This window comes from Numenius arquata, chromosome 2 (genome assembly GCF_964106895.1).
Source record: "Numenius arquata chromosome 2, bNumArq3.hap1.1, whole genome shotgun sequence".
NCBI classification, from domain to species: domain Eukaryota; kingdom Metazoa; phylum Chordata; class Aves; order Charadriiformes; family Scolopacidae; genus Numenius; species Numenius arquata.
This window is the reverse complement of record NC_133577.1, coordinates 87861532-87888945: the sequence shown is the minus strand read 5'-3', so window position 1 is coordinate 87888945 and position 27414 is coordinate 87861532. Positions and strand designations below refer to the sequence as shown.

Below are 27414 nucleotides of genomic sequence, written 5' to 3'. Positions count from 1 at the left end.
CCTGTTAGAGTGAGAAATTAGCTGAAATTAGTCTGTTAGTCATTAGACATCCCCGTGGTCACAAGAAGAGTTAGTAAAGCCACAAAGTTCCTTCCTTTTTCAAAAGACATGAAAAAAATTGTAGTGGAAAAACAGTGGTGAAAATTTGGAAAGTTCCTATTAAAATCATTTTCTAGGATAGAAGATACTGTGGCTATCAGAAAAATGTTCTTTAATGTCAAAAAAGAATGGTAAAGACAGGATTCGTTTGTTTAACTTCTTGTTTAACTCTTCCATGAAACTATGACTGTTATTAAAATTAGGCAGAGGGAAATAATAGGAATTTGTCCCATGGCTAATGGCTGGAATCGTTCTTTTCAGCTTTATTCAGCATTATGTGTTTCTGTGTAATATGCACTTTGTCTTACCCTGCTATGTGTAACTGGGTGATTGTGATGAGAATGTTTCCTCACTTCAATCAGATGTATCCAATTTATAGGGACAGTGGAAAATAACAGCAAGTATCTTCAAACTACTTTAATCAATATTTTGTTTGTGTAAGTTTCCAATGAACCATCCTGTTCCACAAAGCCAAACTAGGATACAACTTTTCATGATGCTGCTTTTATGTTTCCTGTTTTTTAACTCTTTCTTATGTTCTCTTCCTCCACATTAAAATTACATCACAGTTTATAGATTTTGTTCTAGAACAGAAAGAATTACTAATTTTTTTGCAAGGATTTATTTTGGTGCAACATTTGCAGCAATTCATTTTATTCAATGTATGATCTCATCTTTTTAAGAGGTTAGCTTAGAGGTAGAGTAATCACTATTTAACTGATAGGTTCTAGGATTATACCCCAGTATAGCTTCAGTTCAGCTTATCAAATGATTACCTAGTATTTCCCATTTTGTTAACTTCTCATGGGAAGGAGAATTCTGTCTGATTGGCTCCTTTATACCAAATTATAACATGATTGCTTCATGCGCTGTTGAACACTTCTGCTGTTTGCTGTGAAATCTTCCGTAGAATACCCATACTTAAAATGTTGCTTGAATGTTTTTGGAGATTTATATTGTTTAGAACAGCTGCTGTGTTGTCAGATAGAAGCACGATATGGTAATTAATGAGCTACATAATATTAAGTATATCTGAAAATAGTTGCAGGAATTAACAGAATTTCCAGGGTTTTAAAATGCAGCTGATAAATATATGAACCTTATAGCAATATATTCATCCTACAATTTGTCGTGGGTGTTTTTTTTTATAATCAACCATGTGTGTAAGAGTGGACTGGGTATGAAAAAATAAATAGAACTCAAGGTGATATTGTAGATATGTGGCCAACTTTGGATATATACAAAAAATTCTAAGTTAGAGCATTAGTTTCCCTCTCTTTTTCTCCTACTTTGCAGTTTTGATAATTTAAATGAAGATGGTGCTTTGCCTGATTACCTTTTTCAAAGGTGTCATAAATTCTTCAGAATTCTGTATGAGTATAGTGCACTAATATTGAGATTGTAGCTCAGTGGGTAGCAACTTTAACTTGCATGGATGATTAGTTTGCCTAGAGGAAAACATGTAAATTAGAAGGGATAACCTGAAAAGATCAATGATTTCATCTTTCTAACTCAGTTTGCAAATTTTTATTTTGAAATATTTTAACATATGTATTAGAAAGACTTATTAATATCAATCATACAATAGGAACCATGGCAGTCATTTTTTCCTTTGCAAATAATATATTCAGTAAGTTCTTATTACCATCCCTGTAGTAGAAATACTCAGTTTTATTCTAGGTACTCAATAATTACACTTGAAGTTAATTAATGTTTTATATCTTGTCGTGAGGCACTTACAAATTCTTAGTACAATCCTATTGTTGAAAGCAGTTGCAATCTGTTTTGTCAGATTTCATCTTTATATCTAAAGGAATTTTCTTTCTCCTTCTGCTAATTGTCCAGAATTAAAATCCTATTCTTCAGTCATGGTCCTCAAACCAGTATTCATTCCCAGAGAGCCTCTGACATTTCTCAGGGCTAAAAGAAGAGCAAAGCATGAGGTTGCCTGCAGAAGATTACCTGCTTGCTGTTACTCTCCAGAGATCAGCAAAGACTGGGGACTACTAGAAAACTGAGGGCTTTTACTGTGGGAAGGAGAGTCGGATCATTTATAGTTTCCCGTTTCCCTTTTTCTTTGCTTAACTTTTCACAAAATGAATTCTACTTACATTTATGTATCTCAGACTTTTGGTAAATTTGAAGAGTCGTATTTCTGCTGTCCTTTTTTTAACCCCATTACATTGATTTATCTTTAAATATGCCCGAGTCATCTTTTTATGCTAAAAAGCCAGGATCCTAGCCAATTTATTTTTTTTTTAAAGAAAGTAGTAATTCTTATTCAGTGTTCCAAAAAATCAGCTGACAAATGCACTAATGAAAATTCAAAACATTGTAGAGTTTGTCTGCATTTAAAACTGAGTATTATGAACATCTATAAAGTAATCCCTGTACTTTAGTTTTCCCACATTTGCTTGAGTGTTAAACATGAAGAATTGTGTTGTTATTCAAAATATTAATGATACTGAAACAAACTGAGCACAGATTGTGATGCAAATACTTCTTGGTGTTATGAAGAAACAGCAAGAGCCTTTGCAGCTGCTGTTTTCTGGAAAACAAACATTCTGCCTCGCAGCAAAGCAAGGGCCTTCAGAACTGAAATAAACAAATACACATTGTTCTGTGTGATGTTTAAAAGATGTTTATGATAGAAGAAGAACCCAATGAGAGGCGATACTGAAGTCCTGCTACATTGAACAACTGCCCAGCTTACATCTTGTGACTCATGGCATGGCATGGCATGGCATGAGGTGCCATGAGTATTTGCGTACTTTTCTCTTGTCCCTTAGAATTTTTTTTTAGTGGATTTTCGTGAAAGACACTCAGTTAAAATTGTTTTGGAAAATGTGAAATTATCAGAAATTTGACATAAACCAAAACATCTGTTATGGGGAAAATATGTTTTTTGTAACACTAACATGGCTTTTGGTACTGGACTAGAACAGTTGAACATTTCTGCTATCATTGACTACTGTTCATCTTGCTGAATATGTTGTGTATTCTGTAAGTAAGAGAAAAATAGCCCATGAAAGCTGTGCCTATTTTTTTTTCTCCATTTTGCAGATTGCCCAGAGGAAGTGTGGGGATTTCCCATGTGTCAGTACTTGAAGGACAAGGGCTGGTGCTGTGGTCGCAATGCTAGAATGTCAGCGTGCTTGGTATGGTTCCCCTTCTTTTCTTTGTCCTACTGAGAGCTTTATCCAGATGGATAGGATACAGGATTCATTGTTTTTGGCTTCTAATCCTAGAGCCATGACTTTAATCCAAGACTCTACAAAATAACATCATTAGTGTTGTAAGCATGATGAATTATATCTAAAAAAAATAGTATTGACCTTCCAGCTTTCTATATTTTATACTTGCTGAAGGCATGAAAAAATGAGTATTGACAAAAATGTATTTTAAGAGTGGACAGAAATGCCAAACCTTTGTTGAAACCTAAACAAGGTAACCCCTCAGGGTAATAGTTCTTGGCCAAGGACTTAGGGGGGAACAAGGTAATTGTAGAAGGATTGCAATCAGTAACTCCCCCAGCGACCACATGATTCATAATATTGAATGTTCCGACTGTTTAAAACCTAAACAAACCTGCCATTCCAAAAACTAGAAGAGCTCTAAAATCCATGTGGCTTAAGAGACTGGAAACATCTTTTTAACATTGCACCAAGAGATTAAGTGCTTTTAAAGACCTAACCTCATCAAGATGGGATGATGAACTGTTGTCTAATTTGAAAAAACGGATAGGTACTGAAAATGTCAACCACTGTTTCAGACAGAAGACCAGTATTCCTTTCCTCTATTAATTTTTAATTTCTGGTATCAGGATGAATCACATCAGGTTCTGGCTCACCTCTTCGTCTAGCTCTCTATCTCCATTACGGAGAACAGTGAGACTGAAGACTCGGTATAGGCTAATGTATCGAGGTTATGTAAACTGGAACTAACACGATAACTAAATGCTATCAGGAGAAAGTATAGGAGAACGGTTGTTTAGTATTCATAAGGCTTAAATGTGTTACTCCTGGCAAGGTACGAGAAAAAAAAAAATGTGCATTTTAGAGATGTTGCTGTAAAACAACACAAAAAGTGCTTTTTAAAAGAGATTTGCCTTTTCTCTTTTTCTTGTCAGTGTCATACAATACCAATTCTTCCTCAGCTGACACATTAGCTATTTCCTTTCCCATTCCATTTCTTTTGGAAAGAAAAAGGTTGGGCTGTTTTTCAACAATGGTAGGAAGATAAATTTTGTAAGCAAATTACCCCCAAGAGACAGTACTGATCGTGCCATATATATCTATTTTAGATTTCACAGAAATCACAGAAATTTGGCAGTTAAAACTTTTTTTTGTTTAAGCATTCACAAAAGGCAAAGAGTTCTCCTGTGTCACTAGATATTTCTACTGTTATTATGGTTGTAATTCTCTCTATGCATTTTTCATGGCTAGGATTTTCCTCGCCTTCTAGGAGATACTAGGGAGACAGGCACCCATCTTCCTAGGAGAAGGGGCTAGGGCTGGCTAGGAGAAACTGAGTCTGCTGAGCAATGACACTCAGCATTATTGCTGATGTTCATTATTACATGTCATTCAAATTAGTTAAAAGTGCCAAGGGCTAAGGGTTCTGAGTGAGAGTTTCCATTTTAGACCCTTACAATACATGTTAGAACCCACATCCATCTTCTAAGCAGCAGCATATATGTGCTGGTATGAGAGCTAAAGCTCATACAGCAGAAGTCAAACCTGATAGTTGGCCAAAGCCATGAACGGAGGAACTGCAACTACTTGGGCTGTGTTTGAAGAACAGTCTGGAATACAAGATCAGTTCTAAAACTAAGAGAAGGAGAGGTAGGTGATTCAGAGACAAGAGGTCTTCTTTACTGTAGTGGTGTTTGGGAACTAAAGGTGATGATGACCTGTAAGTGATGAGGCATTTTTGGTGTGTTATCTAATTTTTTGTAGTATCAGGTAATTTAATGATTTTTTGTCTTCATTTATATGATCTTTAATACCCAGTTGAAATTTTTATAGGCACAGTATCTTTTCAACTCTGGAAAAATATTCCATGCTTCTATCTGTTGTTTTTTGTCCCTATGGATTATAAAAATCAAGGACTCTTACACCTACCTCAGGATTTATGGTATGAAGAATCTACTGAAAGATAATGCATTGTATTTTAATCTTCAGTCTCTCTGAAGTTTTTATTTTATATAACTTTATGTACGGAATTTCAATTTATCTGAATACTAGGGACTAAAAGTATTTAAAGTATACATATCATTGTATATTGAACTAATATTTGCTTTAATATAGTTGAATATGCAAAGTGAATTATTTGTATTTCAGTAGGAAGAGACTCAAGAAGAATGCATTTCTTTTTAGGACTTTCACAGAAAGTAATCCTTTTTTACAATACTAAGAAACACAAGCAAATTTTGCATGCATCTATTTCCATAGTCAGTTGTCATTGCTTCTCCTATAAATAAACCAAAATAACAGAAGTGAGCTGATTATGAGTCCCTAAAGGTATTAACACTTTAAAGCGTGCAAGCTCGTGTTATGTCACACCATTAATCTTTTAAAATGTCATCTCCTCTGACTTTTATACAGTGTGTTTATAAAATGTTCTGATAAAGAATAAACATATCAGTAATTTAATTCCTTCACTCTTAAAGGCTTTGGAGCGAGTTGCAGTTGGCCAAATGGTAAGTAATACTGTTTATTTTAGCCATTCTAAGATAAAATGTGTTTTTCCCCCTCAAATGCTCTTAATCTATGACCTTTTATTGAACTTCTGCATTCCTGGAACCTAAAATACTAGCATACACTACATCAAATCCTGATAGATAGCATGTGTCACATTTTTATTGCTGTGATTGTACTTAGTGAATCTGTTTTCTTTTGACAATTAAGAGTCTGGGAAAAAAGCACAGCTTAAAAGTTAAGGTATTGAACTACCCTTTCTAACTTCTTTTGCTGTCTTTCAGCTAATATATAAATTCAGTACAAATGTCCTTCTGATATCCCTGCTTTAGATCACTGTATCTCAGTGTTTCGTCAACTGATGTTAAAAGAGAAATTGTTATGACAAAAGCTTGAACCTGTTAAAAACAACATCATTCTCATTTTTAATCCCTGTATATTTTTTCCCTGTGAATACTTCAGATTATTGTTGTGCAAGTTATCCTTTTAGGGATGGTAGACACCAACTGTGCAAATATTTAAAAGGCAAGGCTGAGAGACCTTTTCTTTCCATATGTAAACCCAGTGACCCCAGTAGCCTTTTACTTTAATTTTGCTGTGAATTTTTAATTGGCAAGCATTAACGATTTTATGCAAACCGATCTTTCATACACAAAGACACAAAGTTTTCAGTGTATTCTGTTTTCATGAGTATACTACTTCCAGCATGGCATACAGTGTATGATAATTCAACTAGGGAATTACTCCTTTTGTCTTTAAAACAGTTTAGGTAAATTGTTATATTTATTTTGTATAGTAGAATTTGGACTGTGATCAGTACATTTTTCCTCTGTTCTTTTTCCCTCTGCTAACCTTTGAACTTTTACCTCAGAGTTTGGGTTTCTTTTTTTTTCTTGCATTCATGGTTATGTTAGAATCTAACCCAAAAACGTAATTTTAACTAGATGCAAGAACATTAGTAAATTGTCCTCTTAAGCCTGTTATGAGTGATGGTAAAGAATACAAGCCAATAAGTAGTTAAGGAAGCCAATACTACTTTTGTTACTCTGAATTTAATTTCAATGCCAATTTTAAATCCTTGCTGTTGTAAAATTTTTTGCAGCTGCCTCTAGCATCATTGTTTTATCGAGCTGTTCTTCAGGTTATTATAGAAGACATTTATGGTGTCACCAAAAGGTAGGAAGCTCTGAATTCACAGAATATGAACCAAAGCTCTGATTCTCTGCCACCTCTATTCTGTATTTCTTAGAAAGCAGATCTATTTGGGTCAGCTGTCCCAACCATGTCCCCCCACACTTCTTGTGCACCTCCAGCCTACTCCCTGGCGGGCAGAGGGAGAAACGGAGAAAGCCTCGATGCTGTGCAATCACTGTTTGGCAATAGCTGAAACATCGGTGTGATCCCAGCACTGTTTCAGTCACAGATGTAAAGCACAGCACTGCCTGGGTTGCTGTGAAGTTAGCTCCATCCCAGCCAGACCCAGGCGACATCTTTCCCCCTATAGTTTGTGATTAGGAGGGCAGATGCCCATCTTACAAAGAGTGGCATAACAGCATCACCATGAACTGATTTTCAAACTACATCAGCTCAAATGTTTAAGTACATGTGAATGTTAAATATGACTACAGAAATTAATTCTTTCTTTAGATGTGTCCGTTGATTCTCAATGAGTGGGGATCCCTGCCAGCTAAAAAGCATTAAAACTGCCACTGAGCAAAGTCCCTCTGTTGACCTCAGTAGATGTTAATCCTGATTGTTACATAAGGAGAAAGGGGGTTACTAAGGATAAAGAGGGGGAAATCTTTTGACAAAGATATTTCTAGTTAGTATTTCACAGGGAGGAAAGTGTATTTCCTCTTAAGTAATCGAATACTCACAAACAGCTACTGTAGCTGAAAACGTAACTCCTACACTACACAGCTGGAAGAGGAGTTACATTAAGACACAGTCAAGAAAGCGAATTCAGACTAACAAAAACTTTGCATGTTGTCTCTCCAAGGTATTTTAAACACAGAGAAGAGAAATGGCCTGCTAGGATTCAGTCTTCCTATATGTTTTTTAAGTTTTTGTGCATTATTTTAACATGTTTTCTGAAACAACCCACATTTTTGGCTGTCTTCAAAAGTACGTCATTGAGTTGTAAACAGGAGAAAATTCTGGCATCACTTAGTGAAATAAAAATTGCGAGGATAAGAACACAAGGTAACAAGCGAAAGTGTACTTTTACTCCAACTTGGCATTTGCTCAGTCCAGTGGTTGATGATAAATAAATTACAGCAGCATTATAGGAACTTACAGAAGCATTATAGAAGTATAGAGGGAACTATCTGTCAGTAGAAATAAGAATTTTGTCATTCATATAGGGAAATAAAAATATTAGGGAGAAATTAAAAAGAAACCTTCAACTCTCCAGTTTTTAGGTAAAATAATAACTGTACTATCACCATAGTACAGTTGTATAGTTGCTGTATCTAGAAATTTCTTGAAGTATTAGCTAGCTTGTTTTGTTTTATGTAGAAGAGGGGGAAAGGAAAATTGTTACTAAATTGGCACTAGTAGCTAATTTATTTCTTCTGAATTAAAAATTCGATTTTAAAATGTGTAAATTTCTGTTGTTGGATGTATAAAAGCCTGCATTTCAATGCTTTATTTGCAGTGATCGACATGTTGGAAAAACTTTCTCCAAATCGTCCTCCTTCATAGATTATGTCAGAAAGTCTCTGAAGAAGCTGGAACTGGATGATTCAAAGGTGAGTCACTAGAGACTGCGTGAAATCTTTATACCCATGTAAGTTCTTGAAGTCAGCACCACAATGCAATGTTTAAGCCACTGAGTTGATTTAGTTTGTATATTGCTGTAAAAATATAATGCATTCTCTTTTTTATTAATAATAATAGAGCTAATCCATACTTACTTTTATGTATTAAAAAAACCCCAAACCCATAACCAAATTGGTTTTTTTCATGTTTTTTTCAAAAGAGACCTCCATATATAAATTCTTTAAAAGAAATTGTTTTAAAATTACTTTATTCTAATCACTTTATATAAAACCAATCCTTTTTTACACATGGTGGTCATGGTCAGAATTTTTTTTAAGCCTTTCTGGTATTTCTGAAGTTAATCCTACAAATTTCCTTTGAGGCAAAAAAAATGTGATGCATATTCTATTTTATACATGCTGTCATTTAGAAGTAAATAGACTTTTCAGATGCCAAATGAAGCAGTCATGAAGAAATTCTTGCCTGTACTGATACTGTACAGTCTGATAAAAGTAACTCTTGCACCCTTTTAAATCTGGCTGAAATACTATCCTGTACAAACATGTTACTTTCTCGTCTGCACTTAGGTTTAAACTGAAAGTGATCCAAAAAAACATGAATAATGAATCACATAGTAAACACTTTGACCCCTTTTTATTTTCATTTTTCCTGCAGCAATATTATCTTGATCCCTTTGGACACCTTTTGAAACTGAAAAATGTAACATTATAGCAAGATAGGCAATTCTATCCATTCAGTGTGTTTCTCTTACAATTTTGTTCCCAAAGTATTTCCAATTTATTTTAGCCTTCAGACAGTCTCTTTAAGTAGCCTTTGACGATCTTGGAAGGTTTAATACTTTTTTTTTCTTTAAATTAATAAATGTTAAGGATAAATATCAAGATTTTTTAAATAACTTTCCTAGGTAGAGAAAAAAAAGTAAATACAAAATTGAGATTTAAACTTATAAAATCTTCCAGAGATTTTTTTACATTCTTGAGTGTCTCGTCTTAGTACTACAACTGCTAAATTGGTCAACAGATGGCAACATAGCATTAGGCATGGAATATGACTGTGTGAAGATCACAACCACTCTCTGAGAACAAGTTGTGCAATGGAGGCCTAGAGATTATTAGACTGATAATTAAAAAAATTAGTACAAATCAAAAAAGTAGGAGTGGTAAGTATATGAAATATTTAAGGTAAATATTGTAGCAGTCTGCTAAACCAGTGCTTAAACTCCATAGTCAAAATGTGAAATCACTTAAAATTTGCCAGGTACATCAAACCATGAACTAGGAGAAAAATGCAAACCCAAATAAACAAGTAAATTCAAATGACGTTGGAATCATGCTTTAAGAAAATCACCATTAAGAAAAAGACTTATGCCTGAAGTTCACTGTGTTTTAAAAGGATTATATTTAATGCTGTTTGCAAATTGAGTTACTTTTTTGCTTTTCTGTATGAAAAGGCACTAACGTCATTCATTTACCCCAGCTGAAAGTAACTACTAAAATGGTGTCCTCCTCAGTATGTGTACAATTACCCAAAAGCAATAGTGGATTCTTTGTGCAATAATCAGTTTACTAAATCATTGATTAAACTCTGCTGGTAGAGAGTTATACATTCTTTTCTTTAAAACCAGTAAGCATAGAAACTTTGAGTCAATATGTCTGATTTTAGACACGCTGCCTTTTGCTGGAAAGGGTCTGGAGAAATGCAAGTTGCCCTGAGAGAAGGATGTCTGTCAATGCTACTTCAAGCTGCATATATTTATGCGGTTGCTAAAGACCCAATTCAAGTAAATGTTCAGTTTTGCATATATTTCTCCTCATTTTTATGCACAGCTGGCTGCATACTGAAGACTGATTTTTGTGATGATCTACACACTATTATTTTTTATATCCCAGCTACGTTGAAATTTGCAGCGGCACAAAACTGTGCTATTTTGATACTACGGAGAGGAAAGTTGTTACTGCTCCCTCAACAGTGGTTCTGACACTGCAGTTTTCATGGTGGAGTCAGCGCTACATCTATACAATATTGCAGAATGTGTTAAATTCCTCTCTTCAGAAAAAAAATACTTACATAGCTAAAAATGTGATGAAGCCTAAACATTTGCTCTCAAAGACAACAAAAATCAAAGGGAAATTTATGCAGAATTTGTTTTTTTGCTCTGTTTTTAAAAATGAACAAAAGAGCAGCTGTACTGCATAGACAAAATGTCTACTCTGTCTCCGGCAGTGGCCAAAAACTGATGCCTTAGGAGGAGTAGAAGGCGAGAGTAATCATATATGAAGGATTCTTCCAGAATAATCCAAAATGTGCCTGTCATTCACAAAAAAAAGGAGGCAATCATTGTCTTCATGTATAAATTTATTTAGGTGATGTTAAAAAAAAAACAGCTAAAACTTATTAGCACTGTGTAGTACAGAGAACTGTAAGAAAAAAATGTTTGCATACGAGTTTCTTTTTCACATGTGCAAAAAATATTTTTTAAAAAACATGTCAGAAAACTGTGAGTCCTAGGTCTTTTACTGTGCTTATCAGAAAACTGGAGAGAGCTTAGTCTCTGCATGACAGTAAATGTACTGGGAAGTAGAGGAGTAGAGGCACTAAGTTTTTAGGAGTCACTGCCGGGGTTTGGTGTCTTGGCGTGTATGGTAAAGTCATGGATGGTTTTGATCACTGTGACTGAATCTGGACTGTGGGACATTAACATCCTTCCAAACTTGTGATTCATGATGAGCATCACAGCTGCTTCCTTTATACGTACTAATGCCTCTGTTCCTGATCAAGGGGTAGCTCTAGTGCAATCCAGTCATTTTCTAGTCTGGACAAACGTGGAGGTAGGATAAAGAGAGCAAGTGTGTAAGACACCTAACCTGCTTTGATACTAATTTATGTAAGTGTATGCCTTTTGCTAACTATAGAACTGATGAAGACTCTTACCAACTATAAATATCCAAACAGTAAATTAATTTTTGCTACTGTTTTTCCATAATCTGTACTGTTCTTTAATCCTGCCAATTCTTCATGTGAACAAGCCCCTCTGCCTCTTTCATTTCTGAAATAGATGTGAAGATCTTTGCTTATTGGAAATAAGAAACAGACCCTTTGTGAAAAGATTGTCAATCAGAAGTGCGACAAAATAGTACAATAGTTTTTCTACAAAGAAAAAACATTTATCAATCATCCAGGGCCCTTCATTGCTACAAGTTACTGTTCAGGGACTGAAGTTTCCTATTACCTTAGCCAAAATAATTTCCTCCATTGTGTTTCTTTTCAACGTGGAAGGGCCTGTCAAGTCCAGATTAAACACTGAGATGCAAATGAACTATTTTTTTCTGTCTTTTGGTACTGGGACCATTCCTTTCACACATCTTTCCAGTAGTAAAACTGAGATGTACACCATGACTACTGAATGTCTGGCAAAATATTCTCATTTTGTGAGGGCAGAGAGAGGTCTTTTAGTGTGAGCTTGATGCTTCACAGGTAAGGTTATATTGCTTCTAGCTCCAGAACTAATGGAATTGCTTTGTGTGCTATGGCTCCCTGCATAGGGCTTCAGTAATTGGTGTGTATACATACCAAGGCAACATTTTATTCCTGGTTGTTTTGTTTGTCATAGCTCACTCTGTTCCTATACTCCACGTTCTATAGGCAGAGCGTTCAGTGTCGCGTAGATATGGGAGAAATTCTTTCTATCAGAACATTTCTTTTCTGTTTTATTTGCTGTTTTACCTAATTTAACACGACCATGAGACTCTCACTTGAGAGAATGAAACATTCATCCCTGTTCTTTCTCCTCGGGGAGCTGGCCACTCTTACACTTGTTATCCTTGCTTCTTTCAAACAGCAAGAGCAATTGCTCCTTCCTCTTCAGCAGAATGTATTTCAGCCTTGCATATGGATTTAAAACAAGGCTTCTTTATTAATACTTGTGGTTGCTGCTTAAGAGCATAAGTGCTACAAATGACATTGCCAAAGCAAAAGGTCCTTGTATAAGTATTTATGTATTTCTAGAGTCCTTGAATAAAAAGCCCCAAAACTTTCTTAAATTGCTTGGTGTCCTGGGCCTATTTGGGTAGATTAGCAAAAGGTCTTTCATAGGGTGTGACTCTAAAGTGATTAAAGGGAGAAAATGCTTATAAGGCTAAGGCCTGGATGTGTGTCTGGCAGACTTGGGGATCTGTGACCCAGCTAAGATCCATTTCTGCTAGTAAGTGAGAGTCTCAGTGGGTGGAGCTGTTTAACAAAGAGAAGTTGGCCAGGATTCATGTAATGTGAAGTCTGGGAATAAGGGGAGAATGCTATTTAATGCCACGTCCAATTGCAGGAAGACATACGGGGCTGGAAACGCTCCTGACACATCTGCAAAGAAAAGCTATTATTCACTTTGATTTCATCTCCTGCTATATTCACACTATTGTTACTGCTATGGGCTAATAGCATATAAGGTAGTTACTTTATCTTAGTCAAAATACTTCATAAATCGCTTAACCCTTTCAGATGTAGACATATGCTGGGGAGATAGAATAGCAATTTCAGAAGTAGGGTCACCTCAAGCTTTCATGCACAAAGAGACGTTTATGTGCCTGTCAGCGAGCGCATCGTTGCAGATTTACTTGGTTGTGTTTAACTAAGCTTCCAAGTCTCCTGTGACTGGTGTTTTTCAGTTTTGAACAGTCAAGTGTCTGCACATAACCTGAAGCTGGTAAGTCTCTTCCCCAAGAAAAGTCATTTTTTTGGCTGGTGACCCATCTAACAACCTGAGATGAGATCTGCAACAATAAGCAGATGGTTAATGCTCAGTTTCCACCATCCCCATTTGCTCTAACCCTGACCACACTTCTCAAAAACAGCTGCTGCCCATTTGTCTTTTTCCTGAGCTTCAGGTAGAGCATCCCAAAAAGATTTATAGTTGTCAGGTCTCAACCGGTGGGTCAGTGAAGGGCAGTAGATGTGTCTGTGAGGCGTTGTACCCATTACAGTATCATTTACATTAATAACACAATAAGAGAAATTCATGCCCTATAAAAAGATCATTTATCATCTAAAGTAATTTAAACAACTTTGATATATTAAGTCTATCAATGTTAGACTCAAAATATTTCAAAACCTTGATGTAGCCTATGTAGCTAAATTTAGATATAACTAATAACATCATGTATATTCTGAAGAGGTTATGAAGTTAGAAGTATATTTAATTAAATAAATGTGTTAGTGCTTTCTTTCCCTATGATAACCAAGACTTTTTTGGTTTTTTGTAGTTACTAATGAATTAGTAATCAATTTTATATAATTTTGCCTTATTTTTATAAGAATTTATGATGTTATTACACATCATTAATTTATAAAATAATCATTTTTCTACAGTAATTATGCTTGCTTTTTTATATAATTAAATAAATCCAAAGAGATCTGAAATGCATTGGGCTTGCTAGTTCCATTTTACTGGAATTCCTAAGTGGCTTCCATTTGCAACATTGACTTTGTTTTTGCGAACTCCGGAATATTTAATTTTGAGTGGTAGATAATACCAAAATCAGAATTTGTGTGAAAATATAATTCTTTTTTTTTTCACTAATTAGTTCTTTTTTTTCATATGTCTTTGGACACTTTTTATATAGTTAGTGTGAATAGTTGATGTATGTTTTGTACAGCAGTAGTGAAGTTTTTAAAACAATAACATTTTTTAAGAAAACACAGGAGCATGCGTATGTGACTTTTTGCTTTCATTTTGATGAAGTAAATGACTAACAATAACATTAGCATGCATGTAAAGCCCAAATACTAAGTAGCTGAGCTAAGAGATCTCTCAGTGCTATAACTATCAAATAATAAAGTCAAAGGCCTGAGTTTTGTAAGACATTAATAAAATAACTGATTCTGTTGGGTTTTTTTAAAATAAATTAAGGACATGTTAATTTTAAAAATAACTAGTTTTACACTTGGAGCATAAATATGATTGTATTACAGGTTACAGTGTTTTGTCACTGATTTAGGAGTGCATTTTTAGTATACGTTTCCTTTTTATAATTGCTCAGACGGCAGAGTGAACATGGTTTAAGGAGATGTCTTCTCTTATTTTAAGATGAGGCAGTTATTCATGTTAGCTAAATCTATATTTAATACATTGGGCTCAGTCCTGAATAAATTTTCAGCAGACATAAATTACCCTGTACTTGCTTGCATTTATTTATATTCGTGCTCTTTTAAAAATTAATACAAAAGTAACTCCAATTTGCTGTGTTCAGATTCCTATAGTATTAGATGGAAACACTTTAGTTAAAGCACTGCAAAACCAAGAACTTAAAGACGGGACTTTCAAAGACTCCTGCTAAGAGAATTAGATGTTCTGATCACATAAATGCTTTATGAAAATGCAGTGGTAAATGTACCTTGCAAATATTTTTACAGTGAGTGGCTGGGAAAATGTTTGGAAACAACACTTGAGTTTCCTGGGATCCATCCCTAAGATCATATTTTCCCCCTTTCCAGACCAAACCGGCAGCCACCTTACAAGCCTTTACAAGCTGTGTGGTCCCTCTGAGGAACATGCAGGTGAAACCCCTGTTCTCCCATGCTGGCCTTCTGTCCTACCTGTGTCATGAGCTGTCCTGGTTGTAGTCCCTAATCATGTTCTACTCATATAATGGTGAGTAGGCTTTGAGGATATTCTTTTCCGTTTCCACATCTGTGCTTCTTGTACAATACCATTTGCAAATTATCACGTATATTTCCTGGTTTGGTCCTACACCAGCTGTGCTTCAGATGTTCTAATGTTCTTCTGAATCATTGAACTTGAACACAATCGTGTCAAAATATGTTGAACAGAATGTTTCACAAGTTTTTTCATAATTTTATACCATATAATTAAGAGACATTCTGCTCTGCACACATCATTGACAAGCAGTGGTGTAATTAAATGAACAGGTGAGCCTGGGACAAGATAAAAAGCCTCTGTCCTTATGGAGCTCGTAAGGATAAGTTGTATTACAGTATTTAGAACGCTGCACTTTTTAAAATGAGGTGTTTAGGCAGTCGCATCCTTCCTATCAAATGTTTAATGAGGTTTCTACAGCCATGTGATAACATTCTAAAGTAACAGACTGATCTTTACTTCTTCCACTTTTAATATAGATGATTTGTTTAAATTTTTGTAGGGCAAAGTAGTTTTTCGTATGAATTTCTGATTTACTGACCTTACAAGATTTTGACCAAAGGAACATAGGATTCTCTAAACCTGTCCCAAAGAATTAGCTGAGTGAAGAATTTCTAAGTTTAAAGTCAGCACTGATATGAACTCTTTAAAGCAAATGGATTTCTTATACTTCCTAAACTCAAATGGCTGAATATGTTACTCATTTCTCATCTGTAATGTTTCTCAGTTTCTGAAAATTGAGTCTTAACTATGGAACTACTAGTGGCAAATTCATAATTTATGTTTTAGTATGGTATTTGAGATAACAATGAACTAAACCAATTTTGCCTTCAACTAGGTTTCTTGGAAGAATGCTAGGTGCCACCAGAATGTTTTGTGAGAACGTGGTAGGTTTTGTGATGATCTTTTTTTTTTTTTTTCATGTCTGTCAGGTAAATTGCATTGAAAGAAGCTACTTTCTTTGAAGTGAAATATTATTAGGGTAGATGACGCTGTTGCTACTGTGAAAAGAGTGTGACTGGCTCTTTTGCTATGAGAAAACATCTAAGACCACCTTCCCCTCTTCTTTGGCATTTGTCAGTGTCTTTTAGAAACATCATTGCACTGTGTTCTGTTATGAAGTTAATAAAATGCCCACCTTGACTTAATATGTTACAACCCTCACCTTTTTAATCCTCCCAAACCACAGTGCTTATAGGAAGTCATCCAGGGGCGATACTGAAGGAGATAAAGATACATCTTTAACTGGTGATGCCATCTGTGCCATCTCTCCTGTGGGATCTGCACTGGATCTTTCTGAGCTTCTGTAGATCATATAATGCATCCTGTTTTCACGCTTGCCGAAAATATTGATATAATGTGAACCAATAATCAATGTGCTGAATGAGAGAAAATGGAGCCATCATTTTGGTCAGCATTTCATATAAGACAATTGTTTACAATGACTTATTTCAATAAGACAGAGAAGATGACATTGGGTAAATGCAGATGTTGTGCTTCTCTTAGCTTACCATAGAGTGTCCCTTGACTTGTAATATCTCCTCAGCAATGACTAGTGGAATATCATAAAATGCAGTTGGCAAATGAGAGGAAGTAAAAGGAAAAAATAGGATTGTGTGGCTTAATTTTCGTATTGTTTTAAAAAGTGTTGAAAAAACACATACTTAAGACCGCGGAACTGTCAGTAGTGGAATTGTGTAATTCATTAAGACATGAACTAACCTGAATATATACAGCTATAATGGGAACTAAGGAGAATTTTTGTGGAAATTGGGAAAGAAGGGGGACTTTTAACCTGAAATTTCATATAATCTTGGTGTCTACCCTGCACCAAATTCAATGTTGATATCTTTAAATGGTAGCGAATACCTCAAACTGGTCTGATCTTTGCTAGGACTATTTCTAATTTTGATAATTTTTATTGTGTACTGCCATTGGGCAAACATGGAGCCAGAGCCAAAACAATACTTGCTGCTTTCTGTGAATTCTGACATGGTAATTAAATGAGCCTAAACAGTCAAAAAAATGAAGACACTAAATGAATTTACATACTTAATGCATTTTACAGTTGTTGAAGAGTTGGCTTTCTCAACTGTTTTCTTGGACAGAAGGAGTTTCAGCTCACAGATTTCCTGGTTCATTTGTTAGTTCGGGAAATACTGAATTAAGGCTTAGGTAACACTTGTATTACAGCCTATAAAGTATATGTGCATAATGTAGTTTTCAAGTATAACTGTTTTTCAAACAGACAAAACACTATCCCAGTTGTGGTAGCATAACATTTTAATATGAATCTTAAGAGACATGACTTTTATTTCAATTAAATATAAATAATGTTGATTGCATTCATTTGAAATGCATTTTAAACAAAGTTCTAAATAAACTTAAGCTCCTCAGTAATTTCATGATCTGTTTTACCTTATTTTACACTATATTACATGACATTATTTTTAACTACCTTAGTCATGGGAAAATCATAAAAAGTTGCTGTATGGTATGGTCTCCCAAGTGTTTTGAACTGATCTAAGACACTGCTCTGCTAAAAGGGTTGCCTTACTGCTTTCTTGTACTCGTGCTAGCGTTCATGACAGTGCTGGTTCGAGAAGAGAGAGGAAACATGGAAATGTGCAGTCAGTGCAGGGGAAAGCACTCCCTTTGAGGCAGCAAAGGGGAATTACATCTGTTGAAACAGACTGTGAAACAGCATCCTTAGGCTGCGTCTCTCCTCTGTAGGGCGTGTGCAGCGCTGGACAGTAAAAGACGCTTTCGTTCAGTCAAAATGCTCTTAGTTTAAGGAAAGGCAGAACTCTTGACAAAATACTCTCCGGAGAAAAGTTAAGTGCCGTATCACTGGTTGTCACACAGCTTGTGCCTGAATGTTTACTTTTCAGCCCACGTTCAATCAGCACATTTGTGGGATTGCAGCCTAACTGGGGTGTGCTCGGGCGTGTGGTATCTCACAGCCTCCCAGTGTTCACAATGGGTGAGTCTGGCCTGTGGTATAGTTTTAGCACCACCTCCAGCCTATAGTATAGTTATAACTAGGTCAATGGAGACCTTCCTGCCCTCTAGTTCCTCTTGGTTATTTCAGCTATTTGAGCAGTCACACCAATCCCCAAAGAAATTAGTTTAAAAGAAAGCATGCACCACCATCACAGTGCAAAGAGATGAGGTGCTTTTGTTCACAACCTGATAAAGACCAGGAGACATTGTAGCTAAATCAGCAAAGAAGTACTGGCCCAAACCTCTCCGTATATATTGAAGGTTACTTGAATATCAGTAGTATAAGCTAGGTCTTTGAGTGCAGAATCATTATCAAGACAACCGTATGATACACGCATTTAGTTTTTCTGTGCATTTTCACTGAGGCCATAAGTCCATAATATCAACATCATACTGTAAGAAAAAAGTTCAGTGCATGTATTTAAAGAATTTTTTTTGGATACACAAATGTGGGGCAACCCTGCATAGAGAATAGTTGCCTGAACAACTCCAGTGGCTAAACGGGGCTTGCTTTGCATATATAAGTACAATTCTGTACCTGAAAATGCAAACAATAACTTACTCCTACTTCACCTTGGAAGGATGGCTGAAGATTGTGTTGGGTACCTTTTGAGAACTGAAGCCAGGTGGCAAGCTCTTGCTGTTTCAGACAAAGCCAGTGTTACCTGGTTTTAAGTCTTCCTCCAGTAAGTGGACCACAGTGCTAGCTATGAATTACCCTTTTCATGACCTTTTCTATCAATGCTTTTTGGTGGATGCTTTCTCTCTTTTCCAGCTGGGCTGTTGCGTTCAACTGGTTCACTCAGCAAACTTTTAACTGCGGCACAGTTTGGAATAGTACCTAATCTATCCATGAGGGCAGGATGCATTCGGTGGAATGTATAGTAAACAAGGAGGGAGTGGGAAAGCATTTGGGCTCAGTACTCAAGTATCATCCAAGAGACATTTTTGACACAGTTTTTTGTTTCCCAAACATTTCACAACTTGTTTTCTTTTAATTTGAATGCTTCATCTTGAAAAATGGAGAACATGGAGGAAGAAAAAGCAGAAAAATTTCATGATTGCAGTTCTACAAACACAGATCTTTGTGTTTTAATTCCAAATAGCCTGTAATTTCAAAAATCCATTATACTAAAACCCTTTTAATTCACAGTTGAAATGAAAAGCTTGTAGGGCAGAGGTTAAATACACTATTTTGTTTATCTCATGACTGATATGTTTTAGTTGGTTTGACTCTTTGGAGGAGAAAAAAAAAAAAGACAACTTAGATATTTGCACAGCTTTATTGAAAATAAAATAGCAACAAGACCAAAAAAGTCCTGTTAATCCACATCAGTATTGCCTGATCAGCTACTCAACCTTGCCTCTGTATTGGAAAAAAGTACTTTCTAAATTAAAAAAATGTGACTGAAAGACTACAAAAGATTTTTCAATTCATCTGCTTGTTTTAAAGCAGAGTTAGAATTGTGTGTCATTCCTGAAAAATATTTGTTAAAGCTTCCTGTGATGGAGACTGACAAGCTCCCCAGTCCTTAATTAACCTCAAAGAGAGAAAGTTTCTTCAATTTTTTTGGCTGAATTTTCTTTTGCTGCAATGCAAGCCCATTAGTTCTTATCCCGTCCACCGTAGACACAGTGAACAAACTGTTCCCTGCTTCTTGGTGAATGCCTTGTAAAAACTGTTATTATGCCCACTCTCAATTTTCTCTAATTTAGCCTGATCAGTTCCAGTTCTCTGGGTCTTTCTTCATAGGGCATGTTTTCTAGATCTCTGATCTCTTTTCTCTCCCAGGGCTTTTTCAGACAGTTCATTTCTTTCTTTGAAATCTGATGCCCAAAAATGGATGCAGTATTCCAGCTAGAGCTTTGCCACTGCCAAGGGGAGTTGAAGGATTGCTTCCTGCGCTTTGCAGGCTGCTCTCCCGTACATGTCACAGAATGGTGATTGCTTTTTTTTGCAGTAGCACAACTGTGACTCTCGCTCAGGCTTGTCATCTGCTTTATCTCCCAGACTGTCATTTGGTGTTTCCCAGCCTGAACAGCTGATTATTTCTGCCTGGGTGTAATCCCTTCTGCTTTTCTGTACAGCGTTTCAAACTTCTTTTCTAAGCAATGCTCCAGTTTCTGAATATTATTTTAAGTTCTAGCAATGCCTTCCTGTTGCACATTTCCAGACTTAGTTAATGTGGTTTCCGTTCCATTGTTTGAGTTCTTAATGAAAACATTGCATTTTGTAATGGACCTCCAGTCAGCAGGTCTTTTCATTTGTTCAAAGACTCATTAATAACTACTCTCTGGCTATGGTCATTCAGTTTTCACTTGCTTTATAATGCTTTAATCTAATCTTTGTTTCTTAAATTTGCTTATGAAATTGTTATGTGAAATGGTGTCAAAAATCTTGCTTAAATCACAATATATGGCAACCAGTTGTTTTTCCCTGTTGTGAATCTCTTCACCCTCCTTACAAGCAAAGTAGTCTGACTTGTGATTTTTCTTGGCAAATTGATGTTGACTATTACTCATCTGCTTATCTTTCAGTGATTTTAATTCTTCATTTGTTCCATTTTTTTCAGTGCATTGAGTTTGAACTGACTTTTCTATAATAAAAGAGGTACATCTACTAGCCGTCTGACATGTCTTTGAGAACTTCTCAGTACCAATGCATTCCCTTCTTGGCTGTCCTAGGATGAAGTTCATAATACATACCTGATTTGAAAACTTTATATTTGTGGAAATGTTCTTTAGTTTTTTTCTCTATTTTAAGCTGATATTTTAAATCTTTGCGACTGGATTAGCCACATGCTCTCAGATGCCTCTTCTCATAAAAGTGTGCAAAAGTGTATTAAACACTTCAGCTTTCCTAGTCTTTTGTCATAGAATTATAGAATCATTTAGGTTGGAAAAGACTTTTAAGATCATCGAGTCCAACTCTAAACGTAACACTGCCAAGTCCACCACTAAACCATGTCCCTAAGGGCCATGTCTACACGCCTGTCAGTACCATTACTTTTCTGCTAAATTGTGGGCTAGCTCTTTCCATAGCCACAGAAGAGCAGCCACGCTGCAAACTCCTAGTACTGAAGAAGTACATTAGGCTCTTTCAGCTCTGCTTTTTCCGGCAGCCTCCATCATCAATAACATTGCAAACCTACTTCCCACTCCTCTGACAAGTTCCTTAAGTGGCCAGCTCAACTGTCTTGTTTAGCATCCAGGACTATGAATAGCAGAAGAGTAGACACATCATGACTTTTTAAAACTGGAAAATCTTGTAGTCTGGCTGCCCTGTAGAGAACCTATAGCTACCTGCTGCAACGCACTGGCCGCTGAGGGCTGAAAAAGGAAGGGCTATTTGGCTTAGTCAAGTTCTTGAGCTGTCTTTGCATCATTTAGCCCCATTGTAAATGCAGCATTTACAATCATAGTGACAGTGCTGGCAGTGTTGCATCAGGTGACTGGGAAAAGGAAAGGGGAACATGTAGCAGTTCAAAGTAAATAGGGAAAGTTTTATTTTTAAAATGGGTAACTTGAGGCACAGAGAAACAAAGTATTATTTCCATGGTCTAACAGTAAGTTTTGTAATGTGAAATACTGTCCAGGAGTCCTGACTGAAGCATGTTACTCTCACACCAGAATCCACTCCTCAGCTATTTAAATAACTCTCTTGGGGATGGGGGTGAGGAGGGGATAAGATATATGGGAAAGGAAATGAGAATGTTATCTCCACTTTACTGTGTAATACTTGTTTAAGAATGGCTAGAGCCTTCTGAATAATGAATGTATCTCAGTATTTCATGTCAGTGCAGAAGGCTGTCTGAAGACCAGTTATTGTAAATGAAAACTGAGAAACTGCTATTGGAAAATTATTATAAACCTTAGGAAAGTGCTAATTTCAAAAACAAAACACGGATTTCATTTTGTAGTGTGACTTTCAATTAGGAAAAAAATTTCATTTCAAAGTTCTCTTTAAAAAGTAACTGGAATAACTCTGATTTTTTTTTTTTTTTTAAATCTCTTGCAGCTCCCAGACAGCTGTATAATGGATTACTATGAAAAATACAAGCACAGAATGAATGAGCTTGAAGCATTTAATATGGTAAAAGTTATAGGATTAATACTGTTACCTTGTATATATGTGCTAGTCTAGAACAAAGCCCTGTTAAGCTTTATGTGGCGGTGGACTGTCTTACACCGTGGTATGCAATCTCCAAAACAAAGCAGCTCCCCCTTCAAAATTTTGGAGCATATCCTATTCCAAAACTATATTAGGTGTTCAGTAAAATAATAAAGCAAACACATGGAAGATTCTTTTTCAAGAGGGACTATTATCCTGGAAAATGAAATGTCAGTCTCCTTTTAAACCTAGACTGGTCTCCATGCAGTTATTTCATAAAAATTCTTTTTATTAAAATTCATTATTTCCCTCTTTAAAATTCTTCTGCTTCAAATAATACAATTTTCTTGTTGGACAATGTCTCAAAACCAACTAAATAACATGGTTTCCTGGCCTTATGGCATTCCATGTATTTTTGATCTTTAATATAATCTGTTTTGAAGATGTCTGTCCCACAGGGAAAATTGGCAAGGTGACATTTGTACAACAGAACCACTAGAAAATGATTGACCTTCCTGGAATTATTCTGTGGAAGTGTAGCCATTTGGAAGTGTATTGTCTCTCTTTCCCCAAATCATTATAGCATATAATCTTTCTTTCAGCTGAAGGTTGTTCTGGCTCCCTGCATAGAAGTTTTGATACTTCTGGATCGTCTTTGCTACCTCAAGGAGCAGGTATTTTTGCATTATATTTTATGATACCTAAAGGCTACATCAGTGAAATGAGACTATTTCAGCCAATTTATTACTGTGCAGACCAAAAGTCTCTGTTGCAGAATTATTATTCTCATCATATTTGCCAAAGTATAAGCATTCATGCCATTTAGTATAAACATATGCCCAGCAGATGTTTTTATTTTCAGCAAAGCAGCAATAGTAAAGTTTATGTTCTTTTAATTGTATGATAATTACTAGTCAATAGACAGTAAAAAATAATTAAATATGCAACAAATCTCATTTTATACAACGTATTGAGATATTTAATAATTCAAAAGAATAAACATTGTGCTGCACATGCTAGAGCTTCCAATGAATATGTTTTAGAACATATAATTCAAGAAATTTTGAATTAGGTCCAAAATGTTTATGATTTCCTTTTATTGTTTCTTAATTAAAATCAATGATGAGAGAGGGTGCACTTTTTCCAGCTGTATGGGTCAACTGAGGTACATTTGACTAACACACAGCCTGGATATATTTTACAAGTACAGACCTGGGATATAATAAGCAAATGCTACTACATTTACTCCATAATGATTTATATTACAGTGTTTCTGGTAACACTAATTTTGAACTTGGCCTGATTAACTGAGAAGCAGCAGTCATACTTTCTCTGCACCAGTAAACATTTTTCAGACAAATAATAATTTTCTAGGAGGAAATGGTAGCATCTTCCAGCTTCTGCTCTGGGCCACAGTCAAAATAAAATTTTAAAATAAATTTTAAACCCATTCATGTGAATAGCTCTGTTTTTCCACCATAAACCTTTCATTTTAACAGCTCCATTTTATCATAAGTAAAAATTTACTTTATTCTCTGCCACAGTGCACTTGGAACAACTGAGTTGTAGTAAATGTATGCTTTTGTTCTAACTGATATTTTTACAGAGAGGCAATTTGAAATATTTAAATAATGATGTATTTTCCCAAATGCCAACCAGTTATAAATCACATAGAGATCTGTATGATTTCCAAGACGGGAGATCAGACTTGCTGCATTTAGCACTAATTTACCTTTTCTAAATGTAATATACGCATTGATTTAATCTTGTACTGGTTGATTCACAAAATGCGTTTAGGAAGAAAAAATAGAAATGATAAAAGCCATATGCAACATGAAGACCAGATCCAGCTGGCCTGATTCATTTGAAAAGTCAGTTAATTAGCTTTAGTAGTAGAATGTGCTGCATAAAATGAGTAGGACTTGATCCTTAATTTCTTTGCGCTAGTTCAACTGAAAAAAAGCTTTATTGATGAAAGGGTTGGTAAGTTATCATTTGATAGTGCCAGAAATAATTTAATGACTTTAAAATACTTCCTGGTTCAGGTGTCCTTTTTTTTTACAATGAACTTTCTGTGATTTTCTTGTTAGATAATTGTTTTTCCTGCTTTGCATTAAGCGTAATTTTTTTTTTTTTCAGTTTTGTATTTAAAAACGTGGACCTATTACTATATCTTAGCTCTTAAGTCAAACACATTTTTATATACTTCAATCATATATCATTTTACAGGACAACATTGCCTGGTCTGGACTTGTGAAGTTATTTGATCCCGTGAAATCCCCCAGATGCTATGCAGTTATTGCTCTGAAGAAACAGTCATGTTTTTAAGTGGAAGCAAATTGCAGATAGGTTGAAAACTCTGAACTGATACTGCTGTTTCCTCACTTTTATTCTGTTTTTTTTTTTCATTGATTCCTCAAGTACACCATTTGCTTTTCAGCTGCAAAAGTAAAAAGTGCAATACCTCTTTGAATCATGAGAAATAAATATCTCCTTTATAAATACCATTGCTTCCTTATGTTAGTTATTAAACAATGTTGAACATATGGTTTTATTATAAAAGTTATGGCCCATATTATGTGATTATTATTTTAAAATAATTTTTATGTTTCTTCTTTTTAAGGCATTATACTATGTATCAATACCCCTTCTCTTGATATTTCTAATCATAAGGTCATACCTTCTCGGTTTTTACCAGTGGCTGGCATCAGCAGTCTCAAACTAGACTTGCCTTTTTCTTTTCTGGATTCAGATGGTGCATAGTATAAACAGAAGAATAACCTACACTGTAAACAAGAGGTTCGTAGACTAAATAGGATCTTTGTGCTTCCCTGTTCTCCAGGTCATCAGGACCAGCTTATTTACAGAGCAACCTAGAAAAGCCTAGATAGTAACTACCTGCAAAGAGCAGTTTTGTATTAACCCCTTCTTCCTTCAGGCGTGTTCTTGGCATGCACTTGTTTGCCTGTCACGCTGAAAGAAAAAAGTGTGTGTGCTCTAATCCAGTGGGAGATTTCCCAGTGCTTAAGAATCAGCTGCCCTGCTGGGGTTCGCTCCGTAAGCCTTGGGTTGTATCAGCAAGCTATTATCTGGCCCAAATGTGTTGGGTATAAATACTTTGGTACCCGAGTGAATTGAAACTTGCTAGGCAGTTTCTCGTTGGCTGTACTGCATTCATGAGTGGGAAATTTATTTGTTGATGAATTTATCGCAATGGGTTGCCTAATTAAACTTGCAGATTTTTCATCAATTAAAAAAGAGAAAAGTTTCTATTCTTAGTCCTAGCACTTTTATTAGAATTTTCCAGCATATATAAAATGTAATTAACTACCAGTACACAGAAAAAAGGGCAACAAATAAATAATAAAATGCAGCATTAAAGAAGAAAAGGGGAGAATGCAGAAGGCAGAAGATGAGAATAACAGAAAATATTTTTCTATTAATTGTATAGTGACAGTAATAGTCATGGGAATCAGACTGAGATTCAGATGTGAGTAGGAACAAATCTTACCCTGTTTCAGTCTGCAAAATGCAATGAGAACTTGTGAATATGGCCATTCAAGAACAGAGAAGTAGGGTATTTTTCTAACAAGTCTCATCTTTCTTTGGAAGAAATACCTTTTTTTTTTTTTGTGTTGTAAGTTCACTGCTGTCTGTTTTAGGACTTAGTCCTTATTAGCTCCATGGATCCAGTATGAGCTTCTCACATTTGTTTGGTCCCAGTACGTTCAATCCTTAGAGCTGCTGAACACCTGCAGTACCCAAGGAAATTAACAGAAGTTGCAGGTGCTCACAGCATCTTTGGAGTAGAGCTAAGAAAAGAAAATGAGGCCTTCCACATACGCTGCTTTTTGTTATATAGGGAGTGCTGAGGAAGCTAACAAGCTGCTAGATTCTTTTCCCAGGAGAGGAATCAAAAGAAATAAAATCCTTTCCTAGCCTCTAAGGAAACGTGGAAGAAATAATCCCCAGTAATATTTGATATAAAGAGTCAATCTAAAGTACATGATGTTAAAAAGAAAAAAGATGAACAAAAGTCTTAGAAAAATAGGTTTTATTATATTATGTTCTGCTGAGACATGATGACTAATTACTAGTGAAGTGTTGGAGTGTTGTCATCCCAATCTTATGTGCTATTGGAAAAATGTACTCGGGGATGAAATTGCCTTTTTTGTGTTATGATTGATTCTTCTGCTTTTTCAGACCAAATACTAAAAACCAGGCATATAAGATGTCCAAACAAAGAAAGCACAGTTTCTCACTGAAAGCAAGTACCCTGTTATGGCCCGAAAATACTTGTTTCAGCAAGCCTCACCTGGTTTAATTTGAACACAGTTGAAAATGCATGGAGTACACAGACTATTGCTAATTTTGTGGGATATTTTAATGTGTGTAATGCTATCTAACTTAAAAGTTAAATTCTTATTACTATCTTAAGAGGACATTTGCAACAGTTTAGAATAACAAGCACATCTCTAGGATTAGCCCAAGTGCTTTTCCACTGATTCAAAAAGGTCTGAATAAATTTGCATGCCCTCCCTCCCAGCAGCTTCTCAGGCTCTTTCAGTACTTTACGTACTTTGTAGTCTATGCAGGCAAAGACAGAGGCGATGTGCTTCTTAGAATAGTAACTATTAAGAGGTTTATATGACGAGTTTGCATTCAGCAAAATCAGTTTCTGTCTGCTGTCAAAGCTGTTTCGAAGCTTTGGATGCCTGATTACCTATGAGCTATTGTTTACATAACGGAAAAATCCCTGACAGTAATCAAGATGAATAAAACGATTTTTCTTCATGGTTATTGCCAGAAGTTCTTCTGTAATGTAAACCATATCCTAAATATGATGAAGTCTTTTGATAGAATAGAATCCCCATTTTCTTTCAGTGTGACGGAGAGCTACCTATCTTGATGTGCTCCCTAAGGAATAGTGAAAATACCTGCTTTCCCTCAGGCGTTTGCCTGATCCTGTTTGTGGCACACCTATGCATTCTGTAGCAGATTTAGAGTGTTGTGTATTTATTTTTGTTAGGGCTGAAACCTGTTCTTGGATGGAGGAACAAGACTATATGCAGGGT

General features: G+C 35.7%; 1 protein-coding gene across 1 annotated transcript in view; it reads left to right on the top strand.

The window, feature by feature from the left end:
- Positions 1 to 24838, top strand: part of METTL25 (methyltransferase like 25) — a 59827-nt gene extending 34989 nt beyond the window's left edge. The window contains exons 6-12 of the mRNA XM_074168219.1: positions 3163 to 3257; positions 5771 to 5800; positions 6901 to 6974; positions 8455 to 8548; positions 22247 to 22321; positions 22942 to 23013; positions 24569 to 24838. Coding sequence (XP_074024320.1) covers positions 3163 to 3257; positions 5771 to 5800; positions 6901 to 6974; positions 8455 to 8548; positions 22247 to 22321; positions 22942 to 23013; positions 24569 to 24667 — 539 coding nt within the window. The 3' untranslated portion in view covers positions 24668 to 24838. The remainder of the gene's footprint in view (positions 1 to 3162; positions 3258 to 5770; positions 5801 to 6900; positions 6975 to 8454; positions 8549 to 22246; positions 22322 to 22941; positions 23014 to 24568) is intronic.
- Positions 24839 to 27414: the final 2576 nt, after the last annotated feature.